Genomic DNA, 21,819 nt, shown 5'->3' with positions numbered 1-21,819 from the left:
TTAATGTGAATGTGTTATTCAAAAAATTATCCAATCCTATAAATAAAAAGTAATTTAATATTTTTCTAAATGATTCTTTAATAATGCATATTTTCATATATTAAAACAAAATCATTTTTGGGATTAAAAAAAAGAAATTCTCCATAGTTATGAAAAAAAAACAACTATTTGAAATAAATAAAAAAGCAAAATCATCAAATTGTCTCCTAATATATCCGATTATATTATATCCTATTGTATTTTTAGTTTGACAAATTTCATATTTGGATAAATTTATTTATTTTTTATACTTATATAAATATCACACATCAAACAAATAAATCTAAACGAGAAGTACGAAGATAAAACCATAACAAAAAGGGTAAAATAACGGACAAAATATTTGTTATTATGTAATAATAAATTTTGATAATATAATACGATATATATTTTTTATTTTTTACCGATGTCTGATATCATATTAAGTTCGACTAAATTCAAATTGATGACAGAAAATTCTAGATAAAATATTTTTAACAAAAGCAATCATAAGAATCAAAATTCAAAATCTTTTAAATAAAAAAAAAATACTTATCAATTCACCACGACACTCTCGTTGGTGAGATACAAATATGTAACAGCCTCCAGACAAAGCTGTAACAAGTTCTTTCAGGCACAGGCAATTTATATTGTCAAACACACAGAAAAGAGTTCAAATCAATTTTGTTTATTGGGAACTTTCCTTCACCTTACAAAATATCTAAAACCTCTGTATACTAGTTTTAGTATCCACCCTTTTTCCCCTATTGATTTTCCTTTCTTAGCCACTTTTTATAGCTACAAATCTTGATTTGAATCTGTTAAATTGATTTGTATTAATGGTTTCTTTCTTTATGTGAAATGGGGTTTTGTTAATTGTTACAATTTCTTGAAATTTAGGTGTGACAGCTTGAAAAAGCTTTTTTTTTTTTTTTAGTTTAGGGTGTTTTGGATTCTGTGAAGTTCTTGAATCTGGTGCTTAAAAATTGGTTCTTTTGGTCCTTGAGATATAAAGTTTACACCTTTGTAGTATTTTTGCTAAGTAATCTTGATGTGTAAGTACAATTTCCATGGAGGGGTAATTAGTAGTACGAATGGTCTTACTGCCACGATTCACTGAGATTTGATACTACGATGTTGGATTCTTGGAATATGTAAAACTGTAGGGAGATAGAACTGCCCTGAGGAGTATTTGGGGTTGTTGTTTTGACATATTGTTGCAATAAAGTATCAGTTGATTTTTTGTTAGTTGTATTGACAATGGAAAATGGTATTGGTTTTTGGGCATCTCCAAGGTGTTCATATATAGATGACAATGTTATGGAGATTATGAATCTTGATACATGTGCTGGGATAGAGCAAATTTTTGCTTCGTATCCAACATTTTCGCCTATTAATCCAATGTCTATCGATTATGCTCCATTTGAAGAACAGAATACTGAAACTTTTCCATGTGAAGGGGTAAATTTGATGTTTCAGCAGAATGATGACCAGTTTTGTTTTGTAGACTCTAGTGAAGAGGCTGATTTGGTTGTTGAAACAGGCACGGGGAAGAATTCGAGCAAACAGAATTATGTTACTCATATTGTTGAGAAATGTGTAATTCCAAAATCACCTTGTCAATCACTTGCTGAGAGAATGCTCAAGGCATTAGAATTGTTTAAAAAATCATCTGGTGAGGGAATCTTGGCTCAGGTTTGGGTTCCGATGAAGAGTGGTGATCAGTACATTTTAAGCACCTATGAACAACCATTTCTACTTGATCAGGTGTTATCTGGATATCGAGAGGTGTCGAGGAAATTTACTTTTGATTTGGAAATGAAACCAGGATCATGTCCTGGTCTTCCTGGTAGAGTTTTTACTTCAAGAATACCGGAGTGGACATCAAATGTTATGTACTATAAGGAGGCTGAGTATTTACGCGTACAATATGCAGTTGACCATGAAGTCCGTGGATCGATTGCTTTACCGATTCTAGAGGATGAGGGATATGATACACTGTGTTGTGCAGTATTAGAATTAGTCACTGTGAAGGAGAGGCCAAATTTTGATTTGGAAACAAGTCATGTTTGCCAGGCTCTGCAGGTTTCTGCTTTTATTCTATTAGTTCCTTTATTCTCCTTTTGTTGCATATGTACCTTTACCACTGAGAAAGAATACTTCTATTTCAGTGTATTTGAGGATAGAAATAGATGACTAAAGAAATCATAATATCTGCCTCAGAATATTTTTTGGTACCTGTTTGAAATCTTGATGAACAGGCTAATAGTCTTTGCTTCAAGTATTACTTCTAACTACTAGGCATTTGCTTTTTTTTTTCCCTTCTTTTTTGGTTTTACTTTTTATCGGGTGTGTTGGTTGTAAATACATATCAATGGATGAACTCTAGATCACAATATTGCGTTAACTGTCTTTGATTCGGTATCTAATATTTTGCGAGAGCAGAAAACGTAATTTTGCATCAATTGATTGTTTTAGATGTGTTTTTCCATGTAGTTTTTGACTTAACATCATATTGTAACTTTTCACTTTTGTCTTTTTTTTTCTGGTGATGCTTGTGATGTACAGTGATTAAGTCCTTTCCTGTCAGAAGGGATTTGTTTGGGCATGTAGATGTCAAAGACAGATAGTGACACATCCATTTTTGTCCTCCCACTTGTTACCTTACCTGTGGCAACAGAACTTAATAACAAGAAAAAGAAACCAACAAGAGGCACCAAGGGTGTGGACTAGTGGTGAATGAAGTGGTTGAGAACTTGAAGTCTCAGGTTCAAAACTCAATGGAGACAAATAACACTATGCGATTCTTCACATTTGTCCGGTGGGCAGAGTTATTTGGTACCTGTTGGGTGGGGGGTGGCAGGTATCCCGTGGTATTGGTCGAGGTGCGCACAAGCTGGACCGGACACCACGGTCATCAAAGGAAACATGTTCGTATGATAAAATATGCTATTCTATTCCTTTTATTCTAGTGCATCAACATTTTTGTCTGATCAAATGTAGATCTTTATGTGTTAGCTGGGCTGGTTGAAAAGTTATGCTAGTGTCATGGGAGGTTATATAGGTTGGTTGTCGGTGCATATAGAGGGCTCGACTTTATGGTTGTCTGAATCTAATGGAAGCATGAAGTAACGGAATGTTATCGTGTGCTCTTTCCTTTTCTTTTCTTTTTTTCCCTCCTTGTGTTGCTTGTGGTTTGTCCTATTGAGAATCTCTTGATCTGCTATAATTTATCCTCAAGAATAGATGGTTTATGTTGCAGGCAGTAAACTTACGGAGCACAACACCTCCTCAGTTTTCTTCGCAGGTAATACTCAATATCTTAATCTTATCAGTTATCTATGCATTATTTCTAGCCATTTCATTGTCTTGATATAGTATTCCCTTCTAATATCCCCTTGTCTTATTGATTCCTTGCAGAGTCTCTCCAAGAATCAGAGAGCTGTTTTAGCTGAGGTAAAAGATGTTCTGCGAGCAGTTTGCCATGCTCATAGACTGCCTCTTGCTTTGACATGGATTCCCCGTAGTTGTAGAGGAGGTGGCGATGAAATAAGAGTGCATGCTAGAGAAAGCATTGCAAGCTTAGATGAAAGAAGTGTATTATGTGTTGAGAATACAGCTTGTTATGTGAGTGACAAGGAGATGCAAGGATTTCTTCATGCGTGTATGGGACATGATCTTGAAGAAGGGCAAGGTATTGTTGGGAAATCCCTCCAATCCAACCACCCTTTCTTCTACCCTGATGTGAAAGAGTACCATATAAATGAGTATCCGCTTGTTCATCATGCACGGAAGTTTGGTCTTAATGCTGCAGTAGCTATCAGATTACGTAGTATACTCACCGGTGATGATGATTATGTATTAGAGTTCTTTCTTCCTGTCGATATGGAGGGAAGCACCGAACAACAGCTTCTCTTAAATAACCTATCTCGCACCATGCAGAGAATTTGCAGAAGTCTGAGAACACTGTCAGATGCAGAATTAATTGGAGAAGGGGGTGAGAAGTGTGGGCTACAGAGTGAATCTGTTCTGAATCTACCGCCATTTGACTTGTCAAGGAAGAGTTCTCAGCAATCATTATTAGACAGCACTTTAGATTTGAGTAAAGCTCCTATAGATGTATGTGATTCAGACAGAGCTGGAATAGAAGCTAATATTTCTCACAAACAGGTATATCACTCAACTTGTCTTCCTTCTGTTATCTAGTCTATGTTCCCCTAGTTTATTTTAGCGGAGCACGTAATCTTGGTTTTACAATGTTTAAAGTGGTCAACAATAGTATACTTAACTGTTCTATGTTTACACTGTGCTCGAGTATCTTGTTTCCTTTCTCCCTTTTTACATGTTCTTGAACAATTGTCTTGCGCACTCGATAATAGTTTATGTGCTCCTAGACAAATTATATTCCTTCTATGTGTTTTTAAAGTCCTATTTCATCCCTTTTGTTTGTCAATACTGAAGTTATTGTGTTTCATATTGTAGACACCGAGTGTATCAAGAAAACGGACAGAGAAAAAAAGAAGCGCAGCAGAGAAACATGTCAGCTTGAGTGTTCTTCAGCAATACTTCTCTGGAAGCCTCAAGAATGCTGCACAAAGCATTGGTGGTAAGAATATATACACCCTCGTCAAGTGTCTTGAAATTTAAAGTGATGGGTTTTTTTTCTCTGTTCTTCAGTGATATTTCTTTAAAGGAAAGTGACATTACCAAAGGGTGCAGACTCTTTACGATATAAAAAAGTAGTACATATAGAACTGTTTGAAGTTGAAAGCACAAAATTATATGATCTTGTAAAAGATGGTTGTAACATTTATTTGTTATGTGTTTGTGTAGTGTGTCCAACTACATTGAAAAGGATATGTCGGCAATATGGGATCTCAAGATGGCCATCCCGGAAGATAAGTAAAGTGAATCGTTCTTTAGTAAAGATACGGACAGTGCTTCAATCAGTCCAAGGGATAGAAGGAGGATTGAAGTTTGATACAGTTACTGGAGGTATAGTTGCAGCAACCTCTATCCTTCAAGATTTCGACTCTCAGAAAAGTATGCTATCTCCCTGCAAAGATGTCTCAATCAAAAGTTCTGAATTCCTTTTCCAAGATGCTACATCTGCGCTCCAAACTGACAACCACGACCCTCTGGTGAAAATGGAAGAGGACTTGAATGTGGATGGAAACCAACTACCAGAGTCGAGTCATTTCAGTCCTAGCTCTTTCAGGGTTGGGGATAAACCAAATAGTTCGTTGTCTGGAGTTTGTCATGGCTCCAAATTGGCTGCATTAGATCGAAGGTCATCCTTGCCTGCAAATCCAGACACAATGCCATGCACCAGTTCTGGAAATGTGTCACTGGATTCTTTCCATAGCTGTGGTTTGAACACAAGCAACTTAAAGTTGGACAATTCTGGCTGCCGTTTCATCAGCCTATGCCCAGATTCCATGGCTAAAACTGATGATGTTGAGGAGAAGATGAAAGGAAGTATCGAAGTGGATGGTGATGATGGCGTAATGGAACATAACAAGGTGAGTTCTTCAGGTGTGACAGATTTGTCAAATACGTCCCGTTCAACGATGAATGGAAGTTCGTCTAGCTCCCATAGTTCTGGTGAGAGAAAACATACAACAGCTGAGGATGGTGGCTCACAAATTACTGTAAAAGCTAGTTACATGAAAGACAAAATCCGATTTAAATTTGAGTCTTCAGCAGGGTGCTTCCAACTCTATGAAGAGGTTGCAAAGAGGTTCAAACTGCAGATAGGGACGTTCCAGCTCCACTATCTTGATGATGAAGAGGAATGGGTGATGTTGGTAAATGATGCAGACTTGAACGAGTGCTTGGAAATACTCGACATTCTTGGAACTCGTAATGTAAAATTTCTCGTTCAAGATGTGTCAGGTACTGTAGGTAGCTCAGGCAGCAGTAATTGCTTTTTGACAAATGGCTCTTAGTTATCCAGCACAGAAATGCTTCTTGTGTGGTATAGTCTGGGCAGGAATTCAAGGATTTCACGTATACATGGATTAGAATCACAGAAGAACAAAATCATTCGAATTTTTGTGAAAGATTCCGGTGAAAAGTTCTCATTAACATGGAATTTGTGTCGAGTAGACCTTCTTCCTAGAGTTCTGTCATGATTCACACTTGACAAAAGAGCCTTACAAGTGGCGTTGCCCTTCTTCACACATGCAATATTGCTGGATCAGGCTTAATCTGCCATCGGTGTGAAGTATATGTCAGAGATTGATTGTAAAAGGTTACAACAGTTCAAGGCACTAGATCGCAAGTGCCTCAAATGGTAAAAATGCAGCTAATGTTGCAAGGTGATAGTTGAAGTTGCATAAGTTGTTCCGGTAAGGCAAAGTCCTCATATTCTCGAGGCACTACTGGTAAACCCCGAATCTTTTCCTCCTCGTTTAATATCTCATTGTAATACCTGCCCAGTAGCCAAGGCAAAGACATTGCCAGTAGATCGATATTGTCCCAAAGCCTCAAATCTCCCACAGTCAACATGTAACATACATCAAACTGGGAAAAGAGTACATATTGCATAAAGCAGTTTCAATGTGATTTGTTGCTATGTATCCATAACTACTTCAACCTCCACATTCTCCTCCACAAAGAAGCATTTTTTTTCCCATTGCAATTGCTGCAAGATTGAACCATTCCTGGTTCTCTTTTGTATTTTTTTAATTGATGTAGTTCTATGGAAGGGCTGCACAAGTGCAATCAGAGTGAATCTGAAATGTCCATTGAAGTATTTGTAGAGCAGTGGCAGATCCAAAAATTTTATTAAAGGTATTGAAGAATAATGGTGTGTGGCTATCAAAATAAAATAAAAAAATATTGTGATATTTGGGTTTGAACCCAAAACTCCTTGAACACGCACCCACTATCATTGCGCCGAACGCATAGCTTTTGTCAAGCGTAGCCAACTTTAAATATAGAATTTGACATACAAGCTTGCTATATCTACACCCAGAAGGTTGTTGAAATTGCTTATGTAAGAACTTCTAGGTTGTTGAAATTGCTTATGTAAGAATTAGTAGAAGGAATAGGATGTTGAGCCACTTGATTGCAAGTGAAATTTGGAGATCCACAAAGGAACGCTAGCACCTAGCTATATGCTTAACAGATGCAAATAAGTCGAACTAAAATGAAAAAATAGCCGTTGTTCCGTCATTCCTATTTGTTGTTGCCAAACCCTTCAACCTTCTTTTGAATCAGACTAGGTCACGATGGTAGCTTCGGGCTCCGCATCTCTCGTGCTTGCTTGGTTGGCTGATTTTACAGTAGTTTAACAAGGATTAAAGAGCGCATAAGCAGTTGGTTTGAGTTTTCTAATTCCTTTATAAGACTATAAAGCTCTGATTAGGAGACTTGTTTTTATGAGTAGCTCCCCTGATGATTAACTTCAGTTTCCTTGTGTCTTGATATGAGTTCCCACCTGTATCTCTTGATTAATCACTTCTTCCTCATCTTCTCTGTTGAGGCTTCAAACTTGTTTTATGTTTCGACATTTGTCAGACTTGATGAATATTATTTGGTACACCATTTGTACTTCTTTGACATAGTAAAGACACTTTTCTTTCATAAGATTCCACAGGTTTGGTCCTCCCAACTCCTCTATTAGAAGGTTATTGACTCCTGGTTTAACTGTTCCATTGTATCATCTCTTCATCTTTTGCAGATTCCTTCTTGTTATCTCTTTTCGCTTCATTTTGTAGCTCTCAATGTAAAACTTCATTATGTCACCTGCAGTTTACCATTTTTGGTATGATATTATTTTGGCACTTAGCCAGCAAATCTACCTGCACCTCAACTCTTGCACAATTGGACATGGTCAAATCCACATTGTCTAGAATTTGCACACGCAGATCATCAAATTCAGCAAAATACCTTCAAAGAAATGACATGCTTAGCGATGAAAAACAATTCACGTCTCTTCATTTGTTGTTCGTTACTTTTTTTATGTAATTTTTCCGTCGATGCCAGAGACCAAGTTTTGCAACGCGCTTCTGCTTTTCTTTGTTCTTTTTTTTTTTAAAAAAAAATGTTCGGACTTGTAAAACTTCTCTTGCACCAGCATGGGGAAAAAAAGCAAAGCAAGTATTAGTAGTACTGACAAAAAGGCTTGCAACCAACCTGTCGAACAGTCTAATATTGCAAAACCATGAATTGACTTGCCATACAGACAGCAACTATACACGAGGAAGGATATTCGAAAGCATATATACACAATATCTGGTCACTCAGTGTACCTACAGGGCTCTAACTCAAACTGGATCAGCTTCTGGCAAATCTCTTCAAAACAATATCGAGACAAAAAACAAAAGAATGGGCACAAGGAGATCCGCTCCACCACGGGGACAGCCTGCAATCATGGCGTCGATATATGCATCAATATATACCTCTAGATGGGGTAATACAGTAATGTGGACGCCAAGACCTTTTTAAAGAATAAAATAACACGTTTATACCATCCCCACCCCACTCCACCAAAAGAAAAGAAAAAAAAGGTAGAACAACAATGTAGGAGAAGTTTGCAAAAATATTTCATGAAAAAAGACAGCTTTATAAGCAGCTGTACATGGTTTATATCCACAAGTAAAACAAAAACTACTTCACTGTCTCATTTGATAAGACGCAATAGTCATCCAATTAAAGGTGGTCGTTCAGTCTGTTAATTGAAGTAGATATCAAATACCAAACTTCGGGTGATTTCGGATTTACATAAACTAGGCAGGACTCTATATATTGGAACTCTCTTTCTGTTTATCATGTATATACTACAAGATCAAAACCATTGGATTTAACCCTTTCAGATTGTTGCCAATCTATCCTGCTGCTTCTTTCCCTGCTTATGCTTTATATTAAGGGGTCGAATAGTGATGGGATAAAAATTATGTATCTTGTTGGGTTGCCATATTTGGGATAACTTATCCCACCATATATATCATAGTGATTGGATAAGTATCCCAGGGTGGCTAACCAAGGATAACTAATCCTCGAATAACTAGTTCCCAATCGAACGAACCCCAAGTATAGTAATGTACTGTCTATCTAAAGGGAATACATTTTGGATTACAATGTTATGGATCACTTTATGAGCTATATCTTCGATTTAGACTATGTTCCTTTGGTTTTGTTACTTTTTTAGTCATTAGATGTGGGGGGGTTTACCTGCTTTTTCAGCAAAGGTTCATACAGGTGTATATTTGGATAAACAATCCATCCCACCAGAGAAGGTATTTTTTAAAAAACTAAAGGAGGTAATTTATACATTAATGTTCCTACTGAATATTCAATAATTAAATTATAAAGATTTCTATTAAACAAACCTAAAAAGTTCCAATAATAAAATAGTGCAGTCAAAACTAATCCCATAAATCCTCTTAATTTAAGCAAGATGACATGAAAGAAATTGGTGTATCTATCAAACGTGTAACAAGAATCGGTAAAGTATATGAGACCAACTCTTGCAAGGCTTAGAAGATGGTAATCCCATAAATTCTCTTTATATTATGCAAGATGGCATGAAAGAAGTTGGTGTAGGCAAGATGGCATGAAAGAAGTTGGTGTATCTATCAAGCGTGTAAAGAGAAATGGTAAAGTATATTAGACTAACTCTTGCAAGGCTTAGAAAATTTAAAGAATGTTGTGAACTCAAAAACATAGAATGTTCAAGTCATTATGCTTACTAAGTGGAATTCTACCTACTTGATGTTGGATACAACATGAACATTTTGAGACTGCATTTGATAGGTATGATCTTGCTACTAATGTTAACGAGGATGGAATTATTGCAGGTGTACTTGAAAGTAATAATTGGCAAAATGTAAAGCATGGTAATGTTTATTCAAAGATTTTATTAATGACTTAACTGTGAAGGTTTCGGGTTCACTGGCTCTATGTCAGTTCTAATGTTCGCTTTAAGACATAATTGAGCTTCACGATCATCCAAAAGAATGTATCGAATCTAAAGATCCTAATATGGGCAAAAAACGCAAAGAAGTTTGTCAAGTATTGGGGTGCTTCTGAAAAAATGAATAAGATGCTTTTTGTTGCCTTAGATCCTCGTAACAACTCGAGTATGTTGGCGGCCACTTGAGGATATGTATAGAGGGAAAAGGGAGCAAAATATAAGATAAAGTGATAGACTTATATGAAACCTATGTTTGAAGAGTACACAGAAAAAAAAATCCATAATACATCTCGACATGCATCTTTTTTTGTCTAATTTACCCAATAAGACATCTGATACAGCTAGCTCTAAGATTAACACAAAATCAACAAAAATGAGAAATAGGCTTGAAATAAAGAGGAAAAAACAAGATACTACATGTTTGGGTGATAAGTCAAGAGTTAGAAAAGTATCTTAGTTTATGAATGAACAAGAGCTCAATAGTGATGATTTTGATATCGTGCTACGGAGGAAAGTTATGCCCCCAAAGGTGAATTTCTTTCCAAGATAGCTCGTGATGTGACCGCAATTATGATTTATAGTGTGGCCTTGGAAATGTGCATTTAGCATCGAGCCGGTATTCTTGATTCATTTAGGAGTTCACCGACTCCAAATTAGTGCAAGCTCTTGTTTGTCTTCAAGATTGTATCGAAGTGAGCCTCTTCCCGTAAATGTTGAAGAAAATTTTGATGACCCTACGCAACTTGAACTTGAAAAGGTTTTGTGTTTTGTTTCTATTTAGTGCAAAATAAAATATCTTTTTACTTGGATAATTGTATGACACCATAATTCTCTAGAGATATGATAGATAGCACCAAAGATCCCTCATTCTTGATTTGTAGTCGTCTACTAAATTTTAAACATACTCGCTCTTTGTCGTAGGAATTGTAATTGTACTGAAAGATTCCACTAGATGTAGGCTGAAGCATTAGTTGGGAAGATCTTGATTCTTTTTTGTTAGCTAAGGTGGTTGGTGTAGTACAGAGCTTGAAGTTCATCAAAAACAGAAACGGACATTGCTTCTGAAGAGAACTTATGGGATTAGTTGGTAACTGCATTGTTTTATGGGAAAAAGGACAAGTATACCCCCCGAACCATCGGAAATGGTATGCAGATACACTCCATCATACTTTTGAGACATTGGTGCCCCTGCCGTCCAAAAACTAAAGCATATATATCCTTCATACTAACAGACATACACTTGTCACAATCTTATCTACCGATCTGACATTTATTTAATATCGAATCGACGGATAAGATTGTGCCGCATGTCCTATTTAGTCTTCTGTTAGAATAAGGGCATATTTGCTCTAATTTCTGGGCTGCAGGGGCACCAATGTCCCAAAAGTATGGCAGAGGGTATCTGCATACCATTTACGATAGTTTAGGGGCATATTTGTCCTTTTTCCCTTGTTTTATTATGAAGAGAGCTTCTCAATTGGTGATCGGTTGTTTTGAACTTCTAATATTATTCTTGGTGTCTTGTAAACATAATTTCTTATTTAAGACTAAGAGCCAATTTTGATTGGTTTAAAAGTTGGTCAAACCTACTTTTAAGTCATTTCTAGCTTTTGGAGTGTTTGGTAAAGCTAAAAAATAACTTAAATTATGTTTTAAATGATTTTTAAAAAGTTAAAAGTAGATACTCCCTTTCTTCTTTTTTTTTTAACTTGAAAGTTGCTAAAGTTTGACTTTTTCAAAACTACTTAAAAAACTACGGGCTCTAAATTTGGATGAAGACAATAACAATGGTACGTTTTGGAATTGAATGACTGGTTCTATTAGTTGGTTCAGACCACTTTAAACTTGTTAGTAGTTAGCTCTTGGAAATTTGTGGAAATGTTTCACGCATCTCATAAAATCAGTAGTCTTTTCTTTTTTATCCTGAATAGGAGAACTCTTAAGTGGATATATGAAGAGAAACAGTTCCCTCCCTTTTGTAATGGATTGAACTACTATACAGATAATATAATTATGTAGACAGTGCTGCTACTAGGAATTACGTATTTCTCTTATCTAACATGAGCTTTGATATGTGTACCGATAGAATCCAAGACGAAAAGTTTGATATGTTTTTTTTTCAGGATATGCATGGTGTCAGCTATCAATGGTAGTTGATTTTTTTCTTTATATTCATGTTTTTGACTTGTATGATTATCTTTGATTGACATAAAAACAAGCAGAGCATGACTTGGAAAGTGTTTCCCAATGGTTATCAAAGATATTTGGTGTCTTTTTGCAGTACACAATTAATTAAAAGCAAACAAAGAAGAGTTCAAAAATATATAGAATTCTGTCTAATTAAGGTAACTCCTGAATTACCGTATCCGGATTTACGTACCGAACCGAACTTTGGGAGTTTCGTATTTGGTATAAACTTTCAATTGACAATTACGGAATTATTGAAACCAAAGTTCGGAAATAAAGCCTACCCCTGATGATAACTGCAATTTTAGCTTGAGCAGGAAAGCAGACAATACTACCTACTAGGATGACCTTCGCAAGTAAATAGCATCACAGTAATAAGCAAACAGGTTGGAAATGAAAGATACTCACTATAATTTCCCAATATTTCTGATGTTGGTAGAGCTGGCAAAGACATCTCTGCAAATTAAAGCGAATTAATCAAGGCACTTGGTTAATGAAAACAAAAGACAATTTATAACAGTTCTATATATCAAAAGTAGCTCTATTTTGACAGAATCAGAATTAATATAAGTTCAGTCAAATTACCAGGAGCACAAAGAGTCAAGGATGTGGCTGCCGATGATGAAGGCCATGGAGCAGCAATATTGTCATTTAAGTCGCAAGTAAAGCTGAAACCTGTTGAGTTGTCATACACCAGATCTGCTGGATAACTTCGAAGCAAGCACCCTTCTAATAAATTTGAATAACTTAATCAGTACAACCTAAGCCAAGAAAACCTAAAACGCGTTCCACACCAAATACTAGTATACAACTGTAACAGGAGAAAAGCAGCATTGACAACATACTAGTATTGTAACACGCAGTTGAATTTAGTTTTGCAGCCAAATACAGTGATGAACTTCAGTTTGCTCACTAACAACTACAGCTGTACGCATAACATTCCAGTTATCCCTAACCTAGAGGATAACCTCCAAGTGACCACTTTTCATGAGTAGAACAGCATGTATACATATTATGGAAGACTGAAGTAGGATTAACCGAATAACTCAACATACTTATCGACGAGCAAGTAGATGACTGATTTATAAGGTGAATCAGGGAGCATTGATCGGGGGTATATCTGTGTGGAGAAGCATGAGCACGCATGCAACCATGCTCCTCTACCTATAGTATGTATAGCAAAGCTATATTCTTTAAAACTACTTCAAAATATATGGGGGCACCCATGCTCAAAGAGTTTTATGATGCAATGATTATTGGGTGCCACTCAACAAGTGAAGTTGGGGTTCAAATCTCACAATTATCTTGTTATCTTTTCCTCTCTCTTTCTGGAATTGATCTGGGATTCAAATCTCCATGTTTGAGGGCATGTCAGATGACCCCTCTTGTGTGTTAATCAAGTACCTTTCTTTACCTTCCTTCCTTTATTTGATTTATTCTTTCAAAATCCCCACATCTGACAAATTTGAAATCCCTATTCTCCTTTGTCACAGTAAAGTCTTATATAATTTTTTTTTAGACAAGGGTAACTTTGTATTCACAAAAATTTCATCATCAAAGAGATGATGAATTGGAAACTTCATCCCACAAGGTTGATGTGCACACCCTCAAAAGATATAGAATTACAAGTTCCCTATAAAATCAACTCTCCCTATGATTTCCCCTACCAATTCTTGTTTACACCCAAAAAAACAAAAGGCTTGAGCATTTCATTTTTTTATCTTCTAACAACTTTCTTTTTGTCCTTCAAAACATCTAGCATTCCTTTCTTTGGATAGAGTTCATCATATACAGGCTGGTATAGTCTTCCTCCAGCCTTTTTTGCCTATGTCACCAATTCCTGTCCAGCTGCTAAGGAGCTCCCTGGTTTTCTTTGGCATCACCTAGCAAACCTCTGATATAAACAAAAACATAATCCACAAATTTGAGGCTGCTTTACAGTGGAGAACATATGGTTGGTTATTTACCTCTGTTTTCTGCTCACACATATAGCACCTTGGACAGAATTGCACATGTTAAATGCCTCATGGGTTAGGCAAATTTTTCTTATCACTAGTCAAGCAAGACATGTATACTTTTAACAGGAGTCTTGTCTGCCACATTAGCTTACAAGGCCAATTATCTGACAATGATTTATTGACATTCATCCTCCAATAGCAAGATTAACTGTGAATACTTGCTATGCAGCCTCCAAATTGGTTTATCCTTTGAGATATACATGGTGAGGTATTTAGCACCTCCACTAACCTGGCAAAATCTCAATTTCCCAGTCACTCACAGCCTTTTTGAACACTAAGTTCCACCTTTGTTGGCTCCATGCTTGGGCAACAGTACTAAATCTTTGAAGGCTCAAATATGGAAGTGCGGGAATAAGCTCCTCAGGCTATCATTCCCTCTCCAAATTTCACTCCAAAAATCTATTTTTAGACCATCACCCACACTGATATAGATATTGTTGCAAATTTGGCCACAACCTTCTGATGGTCTTTCCATGGACCCCATCACCTCCTCAGTAGTCCATTGCCTAAGCAAGCCATATTTCCCTGCTATGACCCTTCTCCATAGGAATCCCTCTTCAATACAGAATCTCCAGAACCATTTTTGTAGTATACAGTTATTCTGGTTGTTTAGGTTTCTCAATCCAAGGCTGATTTATGTTCAGAGTGAGTATCTCCAATTACACCAGATTGTAGCTTCTTTATTCTTTGTTTCCTTGCCAGCGTGAGTATCTCCAATTTCCAATTCCTTTTTTTTTTTTTTGGCTCCCAGGCATGCCCAGGTAATTCGCAGGCAAAAGTAGCTACAAAGAAGCTACCTGACATCCCAAGTTCTTAGCTAGACTTTGTAAAATATTTACCAGATCAATTGGAGAGAGGAAAGTTTTTGACCAGTTGACATGAAGTAGTGAAATGCCCTAAATAATTGCAAGGATTACTCTTATGTGTGTGATTTGTTCCACTTCTGCCTAACAAAAAAAAAGGTTATCATCAGCATAAAAAAGGTGTGCAATTTCTAGATCATCACCCCTCCCTGTCTGAGCACTAAATCCTTTCATACACCCATTTACTTTGTGTTCTAAACATGTGGTTCATGCCCTCCATAGTCGGAAGTAACAAAAAAGTGACATAAAAACCTTGTCTCAGACCTCTACGATTGAAAAAATCCACCAGGTTCTCCATTTACGAATTACGATGAGTGAGAATCTTACACTTTAGAAATGCAAAATCGTATCCAGCAGATCCATTTTTCTCCAAAGTCCATGTCATTCAGAATTTTTAGTAAGAAATTCCAATTGATATGATCATAAGTTTCTCAATGTCTAACTTGCATAGGATGCCTGGTTTATTCTGCTCCACCCTAGAATCTACCAATTCATTTGCCAACAGAACAGCATTCATGATTTGCCTCCCTCTCAAGAATGTTATTTGATGTCCATCGCCCAGCCTCCCTATAACTGTTTTCAATCTTTCAGTGATCAGCTTGTAGATGATCTTGTAAACCCCTCCAATTAAACTGATTGATCTGAAATCCTTTTCTTCTATTGTTCCAGGCTTCTTCGGATCGAAGCTATGAGAGTAGCATTGAAAGATTTCTCAAGGAAGCTCCTCCGGTCGAAGTTGAGGATAGTCTGCATTTGGTCTTCCTTCAGAATGTCCCAACAGCTAAATCTTACATAATGATGTCTACATTTTAGTATTTTACTGTAAAAGTGGAGGATGTATCATAACGGGTTCAACTAATCTCAACATTTTGGACATAGGGTACAGGTATTTATGTTAAAAATCACTAAATTTGCATCAAGAAAATTATAATATAATTACGGAAGTGCTACAGATTCAAGGCTAAACACGTCAAATATAAATTTAATCCACCTCTCAGTAATGGTACACCCATCATCTTGATATCCCGGACTCACCCCTGCTTGTGATGATCACTAAGGTACTTGTAGGGAACCCATTCTAAAGTCCTGTGATACTTATACGATACAGTTGAGCAATTACTCATATTCTCATCACTAAAGGTGTGGAAGTACACATTCAGTTTAAAGAGAAACTGGGAAAAGAAACTCATATCAACTTACAGTCCAACGAAACTAACTGTATACTAATATGTAAAAGAAACTGTTACAGGGCTGTTGGAAGAGGTAATAGCTATAGTGGGAGACAAAAAATTTATTTATAACATTATGGTAGATGGAAAAGGGGAGTCCTGCAACAGTAACAAAAACTACAATTCCCAATTCAAATTTAAAAGTTCTAAGTTCTTTGGGAACTATGTTCGGTTGTAACACAGTTCGGAGTTTTTGGGGATCATAACAACTTATTTTCCAAATATCTACGCATGGAAATTTATTAAATTGAATATTTTATGCTAGAGGGGGGAAAACAGATCAGTATTTCTTGACCACTTATCAGAGAACCAAAAAACTACAAAATGACAAGGAGAATCAGTACCTTCTTGCCCGTATGCTGCTCCATTGCAAACAGATGTCAATCACAAAGAAAGCAAACATCAGATAAAATAACAGAAATCAACAAGAGATTGAAAAAAAAATGTAAAAAATGAACAATCACCCTGGAGACTGAAGTCTTTCAGGTCAACATCACAAAGCTCGTAAACATTCGTCATGACCCCGGCCTTCTGTAACATAAAACCAAATGCCGCAGCACATATAATTGCTTGTCGATTTGTAATCAACATCTGCTTCTGTATCCCAGAAATATAGGCATTTAATGAGCTACAACACGAAGGGCTTGGAGCGGCTAAATTTCTGCACGCATTGACCACTTCTAATGGCTGCTTGAATTCCAGGGGACACACTGCAACCCAGATGAGAACTGCTTAAAGATATGCCCATAACCACAGCTGATATATGCTAGAAGGTATGGTAAAACACCACTGGCGTAAGCCTACCCTAACTTGTTCTGCTCTAGGGCATGTTTGTTATTGTTGTTGTTGTAGAAGGTATTCTACACAGGTACAACTAGCTTTTAAAAAATGTCCAAGTCAACACACTGTTATTGTTGTTGTTGTAGAAGGTATTGTACACAGGTACAACTAGCTTTAAAAAAATGTCCAAGTCAACACACTACTAAACGGGGATAATGTCGCTAACTGATTATCCTTCTCATTTGTAATATATACCTCGTGTACAGTTCTGCACTGCTTTCCTATTAGTTGCCAAGAACTATGGGATACTGTTGGTAGCTCAAACACTACATCACCAACTGATGTTGACGCAACAAAAATGTGGAAAGACAAAGCTGAAAAGGCTATGTATGCTCTAACTGGAACAGTTGAATATGAGTTCTTACAATGGATTAGAAACACCAAGACACCCAAATAAGCTTGGGACACATTGGCAATGATTTTTACAAAGAAAAAAGATGTGACATAACAAGATTTCAGAATGAGTTTCCATTAATCTTGCAACAGAACATGAAAATAAGTTAATACTTTCCAACGGTTAAATCGGTATGTGATGAAATATCAATATTATCCAGAAATCGCGATCATACACACAAGGATAAAGTAGTTTGTCCATGGTTTGAGGCTTAAGTATTAAGGCATAGTGGTAGCCACACACAGGTGGATCACAGAACCAACCTTATCTTAATTGGAAAACTTGTTGGCAAATGAAGAATAGTTGGAGAAGTCATTATCAAATCTTTCTATAGAAGATGAAGATAAGGTGCTCTTCAATAAAAAATCAAGGCTACCGGAAAGGATGAAGAGAGAAGATCACGACCAAGGAGAGACTAGAAGAATTCGCATCAAACAAACCAGCAAGCCAACAAGCAGGCAAACCAAGATTCAACAACCGATAAAGGAACAAGTACTACATAAATCCTCGCCTCAAGTATGTATTTTGCAATGTCCCTTGCATAAAGAGTTGGGTAGAAGTTGGATGTATTGCAAGGGACATCCAAGATACCTGAGGCAAACTTGCTCCATTAACAATTACTGGTCATGGGCAGCTACTCTTAACCCCTTCGACAATTAAAAAAAATTCTCTATGTCAGCATCCATTAGAGTTGGCCAAAATCAAATCCACCACCACCACCAACCCAAAAAAAAAAAAAAAAAGCAACACAGCATTGACAAAAACATAAATATGAGATTAGTATCGGTTTCACCACAATAATTTTCAGGAATTCCAATATCGAGTCGCATAGTAAAAAACAAGAAAAACAAGTTCTTTGAGAATAATAAAAACCTCACAAACACATTCAGGAATAGATGTGACAAAAACTAACCCTTATTAACTTTGCAGGAAGACAATAACCGGAATGCAGAATTGGCATCATCAAATTGTAGTTTTCTTGCAATCCATGAGTAGACCACTCCTTTACAGTCGCTAAGTGTATCAATTTCATTTGGTACTCCAACTATGTTCTTACCACCAAGAGCCGTCTTGATCCCTGAAATCAGAAGAGCAGCCTCCGAAATTGCAGGCTGACAAACAGGCCTACAACATTCTTTAAGAGAATCGACCGTGCTACAAGACTCCAACAACTTGCTTGTATTCACAATTTTTTCGAAAGTACCAATGTCCTTCACAGGGCAAGACCCACCAGTTAGATTTGACGACTTCACAGAGCACAGACCAGCAATGGAGCTGTTTGCTCCTTTACTAGTTAATATACTGATGATATCTCTAAAACAATCATCAGCTACTGCACTTTGTAAAACTAAAGTATCAGAACGGTTGCTGTAAAATCCCTGGAATATGTGGAGTAAGCTATTGAACTGTGGACAGCATATTACATTTCCAACTATCGTTGACAAAGATCGAGTACAATCAGATGCTGTTTTTTCTGTGATGCTTGAAATGACAGAGAAATTTACAGGGCATCTTCCAGTCAAGACAGGGTCATATGTCTTCGGAAAGGAAGGGTACATTGGCGGCAATGATTTCCCGGGGAAAGGATAATGAGGGATGACAGCAGGTGGTATCTCAATTGGTTCGAAGATTCCACTTCTGGGAGGGGTAGCTAGTTCAGACGTGGAAGAAGTTTGAGTTGTCTTATGTGGCACATGTAGAGCCACTACATTCTGATAGCTAGTCAAACAGATAGCAATTACTACCAGTTGATGGATAAATGAACCTGCAATCAGATGCAAGTCCTCATTCAGTGTATAGACTAGCAAAGGCCTGGATATGATACGCATGCACAGGCATAAGCAGGAGTTGGGAATATCATGTTGCATCTGGAAGTGGTAATTCATGGAATTAATTTATGTAAATATTAGCTATAACTTTTGACAAAATATTCAGCATTATAAAGATATGTCGGTGATTCAAAGAAACCACAAGGCAAAATCAATAACTACACGGCAGCTTGCTCATCTTCATTTAGAAAAGAACATCATAATGCCACTACCTGGAGCTGGAAGGAATGAGGATATGCAACCAAAAATCTATACAACCTTCTCAACATTATGTCTGCTAGAATTAGTAAAAATAGTTTGGATGCCATTCTTTAGGGGACAAAAGAGAAAACCACAAAAATATGAGACATTTATAACAGATGCCACATAGGAAATCCAAATTTTCTACACAGATCTCTAACAAATTAAAGTCTAGCATACAAGTCCAGTACTATACCCTTGAGACGAGTGGCGGTCTTTGCATAAGCCATCCGTCCACTAACCCTCTGGCAACATGGAGACACACAATCCGTACCTTAAAGCTGTTGATGCTACAGCAGTTGAGCTGGTCACATAAACATTATGACGTACCTGTACCTGAGACAGATCCAATCACTGGGTTAATTAAGAGATTAAGGAAACACAATAAAATCCGAAATTGCCTTAGATACAGTAGTTTATATATCCATATCCATAAAATAAATAACTTTTTATCTTTATTAGTAAAAGAAAGAGGTATAACAATCTCATAAGAGCATAACATTCTTCATCTGTTAAGCAGGAAGTTCCAAATGCATCATTTTCTCTTTCTAGAAACATAAACAAGCCAACGGTCTTAGATGTCTCTCCATATCATGAAAAAAGCAACCTTACTATGAGCGCTAGCAAACACTAAGCTAATAAGGTAGCAAAATAAGTGCAGGAACTTCACACAACTAAATAAATGTAGAATCTCATCACTCACTGTCATAAATTGCACGCTCTAGATGCTATCAGAAAAAAGAAGGTTGAATGTCTTCAAATGTCTAAACATTGCTTTCACTGTAACTGCATAATGATTTACCAATTTGTATAAGAAGTGGAACATTAGGTTCACTCATTTCCCTCGACTATGTATAAGCTGAAATTTCTACCACAAAACTGAAACTTCATCGCAGAACATATACACATAAAGGTGACAATCGGACCAAGAATAATTCAACAACTCTTTCCCTCCACACTAGCTTTCCATCTTAACAGAACTTATCCTAGTCCGTTCATGGATGACAGAGGTGTCTAGTTTATTCACTCGTGATTTGACATCCCATAATCAAGATGTTAGGTCATTAACTTACTAATGGACAAGAAAGAAGCTTTTTTCACCTCAAATTTCTATCTTTTCTCTGTGACAACAAAAAGTAGAAAATTTCTCTTCTACTTCACTCAAACATACTATAAATATCCAAGCAACACGTAAATCAACCCAATCTTGCCTTCCTCCTTTATTCCAACTAACATTTTCCTCACAAAAAAAAAGGGTCATCACCATAGAAGAAACAAGGAGGAAAATTAAAACTACCTACACCCAAAAAGAAAGAAACTAGGCATTAACAGGAGAAAATTAATTTTTAAAAAACACATTTTTACTAGATATATTAATTGAACACTGACAATATAGATAATTTGTATACGTCAAGCCACATAAATACCAGCTACGACCAACTCACTCTTTAATTATTCTTACAAGGAACTCAAGTGTATACAGAACTTAAACCCATATAGTAAAATTGTGGGCCTTTATCTAATATTTGTTAAAACAAAAATTGAGTTTTTCTAACTCAATAACTAAATAAGCAGCAAAAAGCAAAATGCAGCTCAAAACCCGTAAGATCCGGAACTACTAAAAGCTTAGAAACAAAAAACTACAGACTCAACTGCACAATTACATCTAGATAAACATGAATAATGGAATACCTGAAGTTAAAATTCAATAAAGACCAGAAATCATCCCCATGATTTGTCATTAAACAATGTTTGCTTCCAAAATCTAAACCTAAAGACTCAATAAATCAATAAAATTGTTCAAGTAAATGGATTTGCCCAATAAAAAACCCTAGAACCAGAGGCAAAGGAAGAAGAAGAAGAAGAGTAGTAGTAGGTAAAGTTAACTTTCCTTTTCTTCTTTTTTTTTTAGATGAAGCCAAACGGTTTCTAGTCTACACGCCTGACCGACTGACCGACTTTGATTACTCCATTTTTTGAGAAAATGACAAAAATGGTACCTTATGTTTGAGGTACATACAAAATAGCTCCTTAACTATGCATTAAATAGTTTTGGTCCTTTAAATTTGTTTTTTCTTTTTTAAGTCTTCCATGTATAAATTCATTGAATGAGTGGATAGTCCATAAGGTTGGTACATGAACAACCATCCATATTCACTAGATTCATGAACCGTTTTGGATAAGAATGTATCTATTTATTATGATACTTAATATGGTGACTTTTGGAGTGATATTTCACTCTATAAATAGGATTGTTCATTCACTATTGTATGACATAC

The 21,819-nt window shown here is 36.4% G+C and overlaps 2 protein-coding genes across 4 annotated transcripts; one reads left to right on the top strand and one right to left on the bottom strand.

Annotated features, from left to right (window-relative positions):
- The first annotated feature begins 635 nt into the window (after positions 1-635).
- LOC107028522 (protein NLP9-like) lies at positions 636-6,812 on the top strand. The gene is made up of 5 exons (XM_015229613.2): positions 636-2,103; positions 3,281-3,325; positions 3,439-4,188; positions 4,501-4,624; positions 4,852-6,812. Exons 1-5 carry the CDS (start codon positions 1,279-1,281, stop codon positions 5,964-5,966), a joined length of 2,859 nt encoding a protein of 952 aa, XP_015085099.1. The 5' UTR covers positions 636-1,278; the 3' UTR covers positions 5,967-6,812.
- A 239-nt stretch (positions 6,813-7,051) lies between these two features.
- Positions 7,052-21,476, bottom strand: LOC107028523 (uncharacterized GPI-anchored protein At1g61900-like). 3 transcript variants are annotated; one of them, XR_003580141.1, is made up of 9 exons: positions 21,233-21,475; positions 19,737-19,876; positions 18,385-19,236; positions 16,702-16,947; positions 16,582-16,596; positions 12,713-12,856; positions 12,536-12,583; positions 8,161-8,389; positions 7,052-7,914 (listed from the first exon to the last, which is right to left on the bottom strand). XR_003580141.1 is itself a non-coding variant. In XM_015229616.2 (8 exons), the coding sequence occupies exons 2-8, from the start codon at positions 19,768-19,770 to the stop codon at positions 8,322-8,324; spliced, it is 1,404 nt and encodes a 467-aa protein (XP_015085102.1). In that variant the 5' UTR covers positions 19,771-19,876; positions 21,233-21,476; the 3' UTR covers positions 8,106-8,321. The 3 variants fall into 3 exon arrangements, 2 of the variants coding, with proteins under 2 accessions (XP_015085102.1, XP_015085100.1); XM_015229616.2 differs by lacking the exon at positions 7,052-7,914 and having other exon boundaries at positions 8,106-8,389; positions 12,713-12,853; positions 21,233-21,476; XM_015229614.2 differs by lacking the exon at positions 7,052-7,914 and having other exon boundaries at positions 8,106-8,389.
- Between the last annotated feature and the right edge of the window lie 343 nt (positions 21,477-21,819).

The sequence above is a fragment of the Solanum pennellii genome, chromosome 8, assembly GCF_001406875.1.
Source record: "Solanum pennellii chromosome 8, SPENNV200".
In the NCBI taxonomy this organism is placed as follows: domain Eukaryota; kingdom Viridiplantae; phylum Streptophyta; class Magnoliopsida; order Solanales; family Solanaceae; genus Solanum; species Solanum pennellii.
This window is presented reverse-complemented; position numbering and strand designations above follow the sequence as displayed.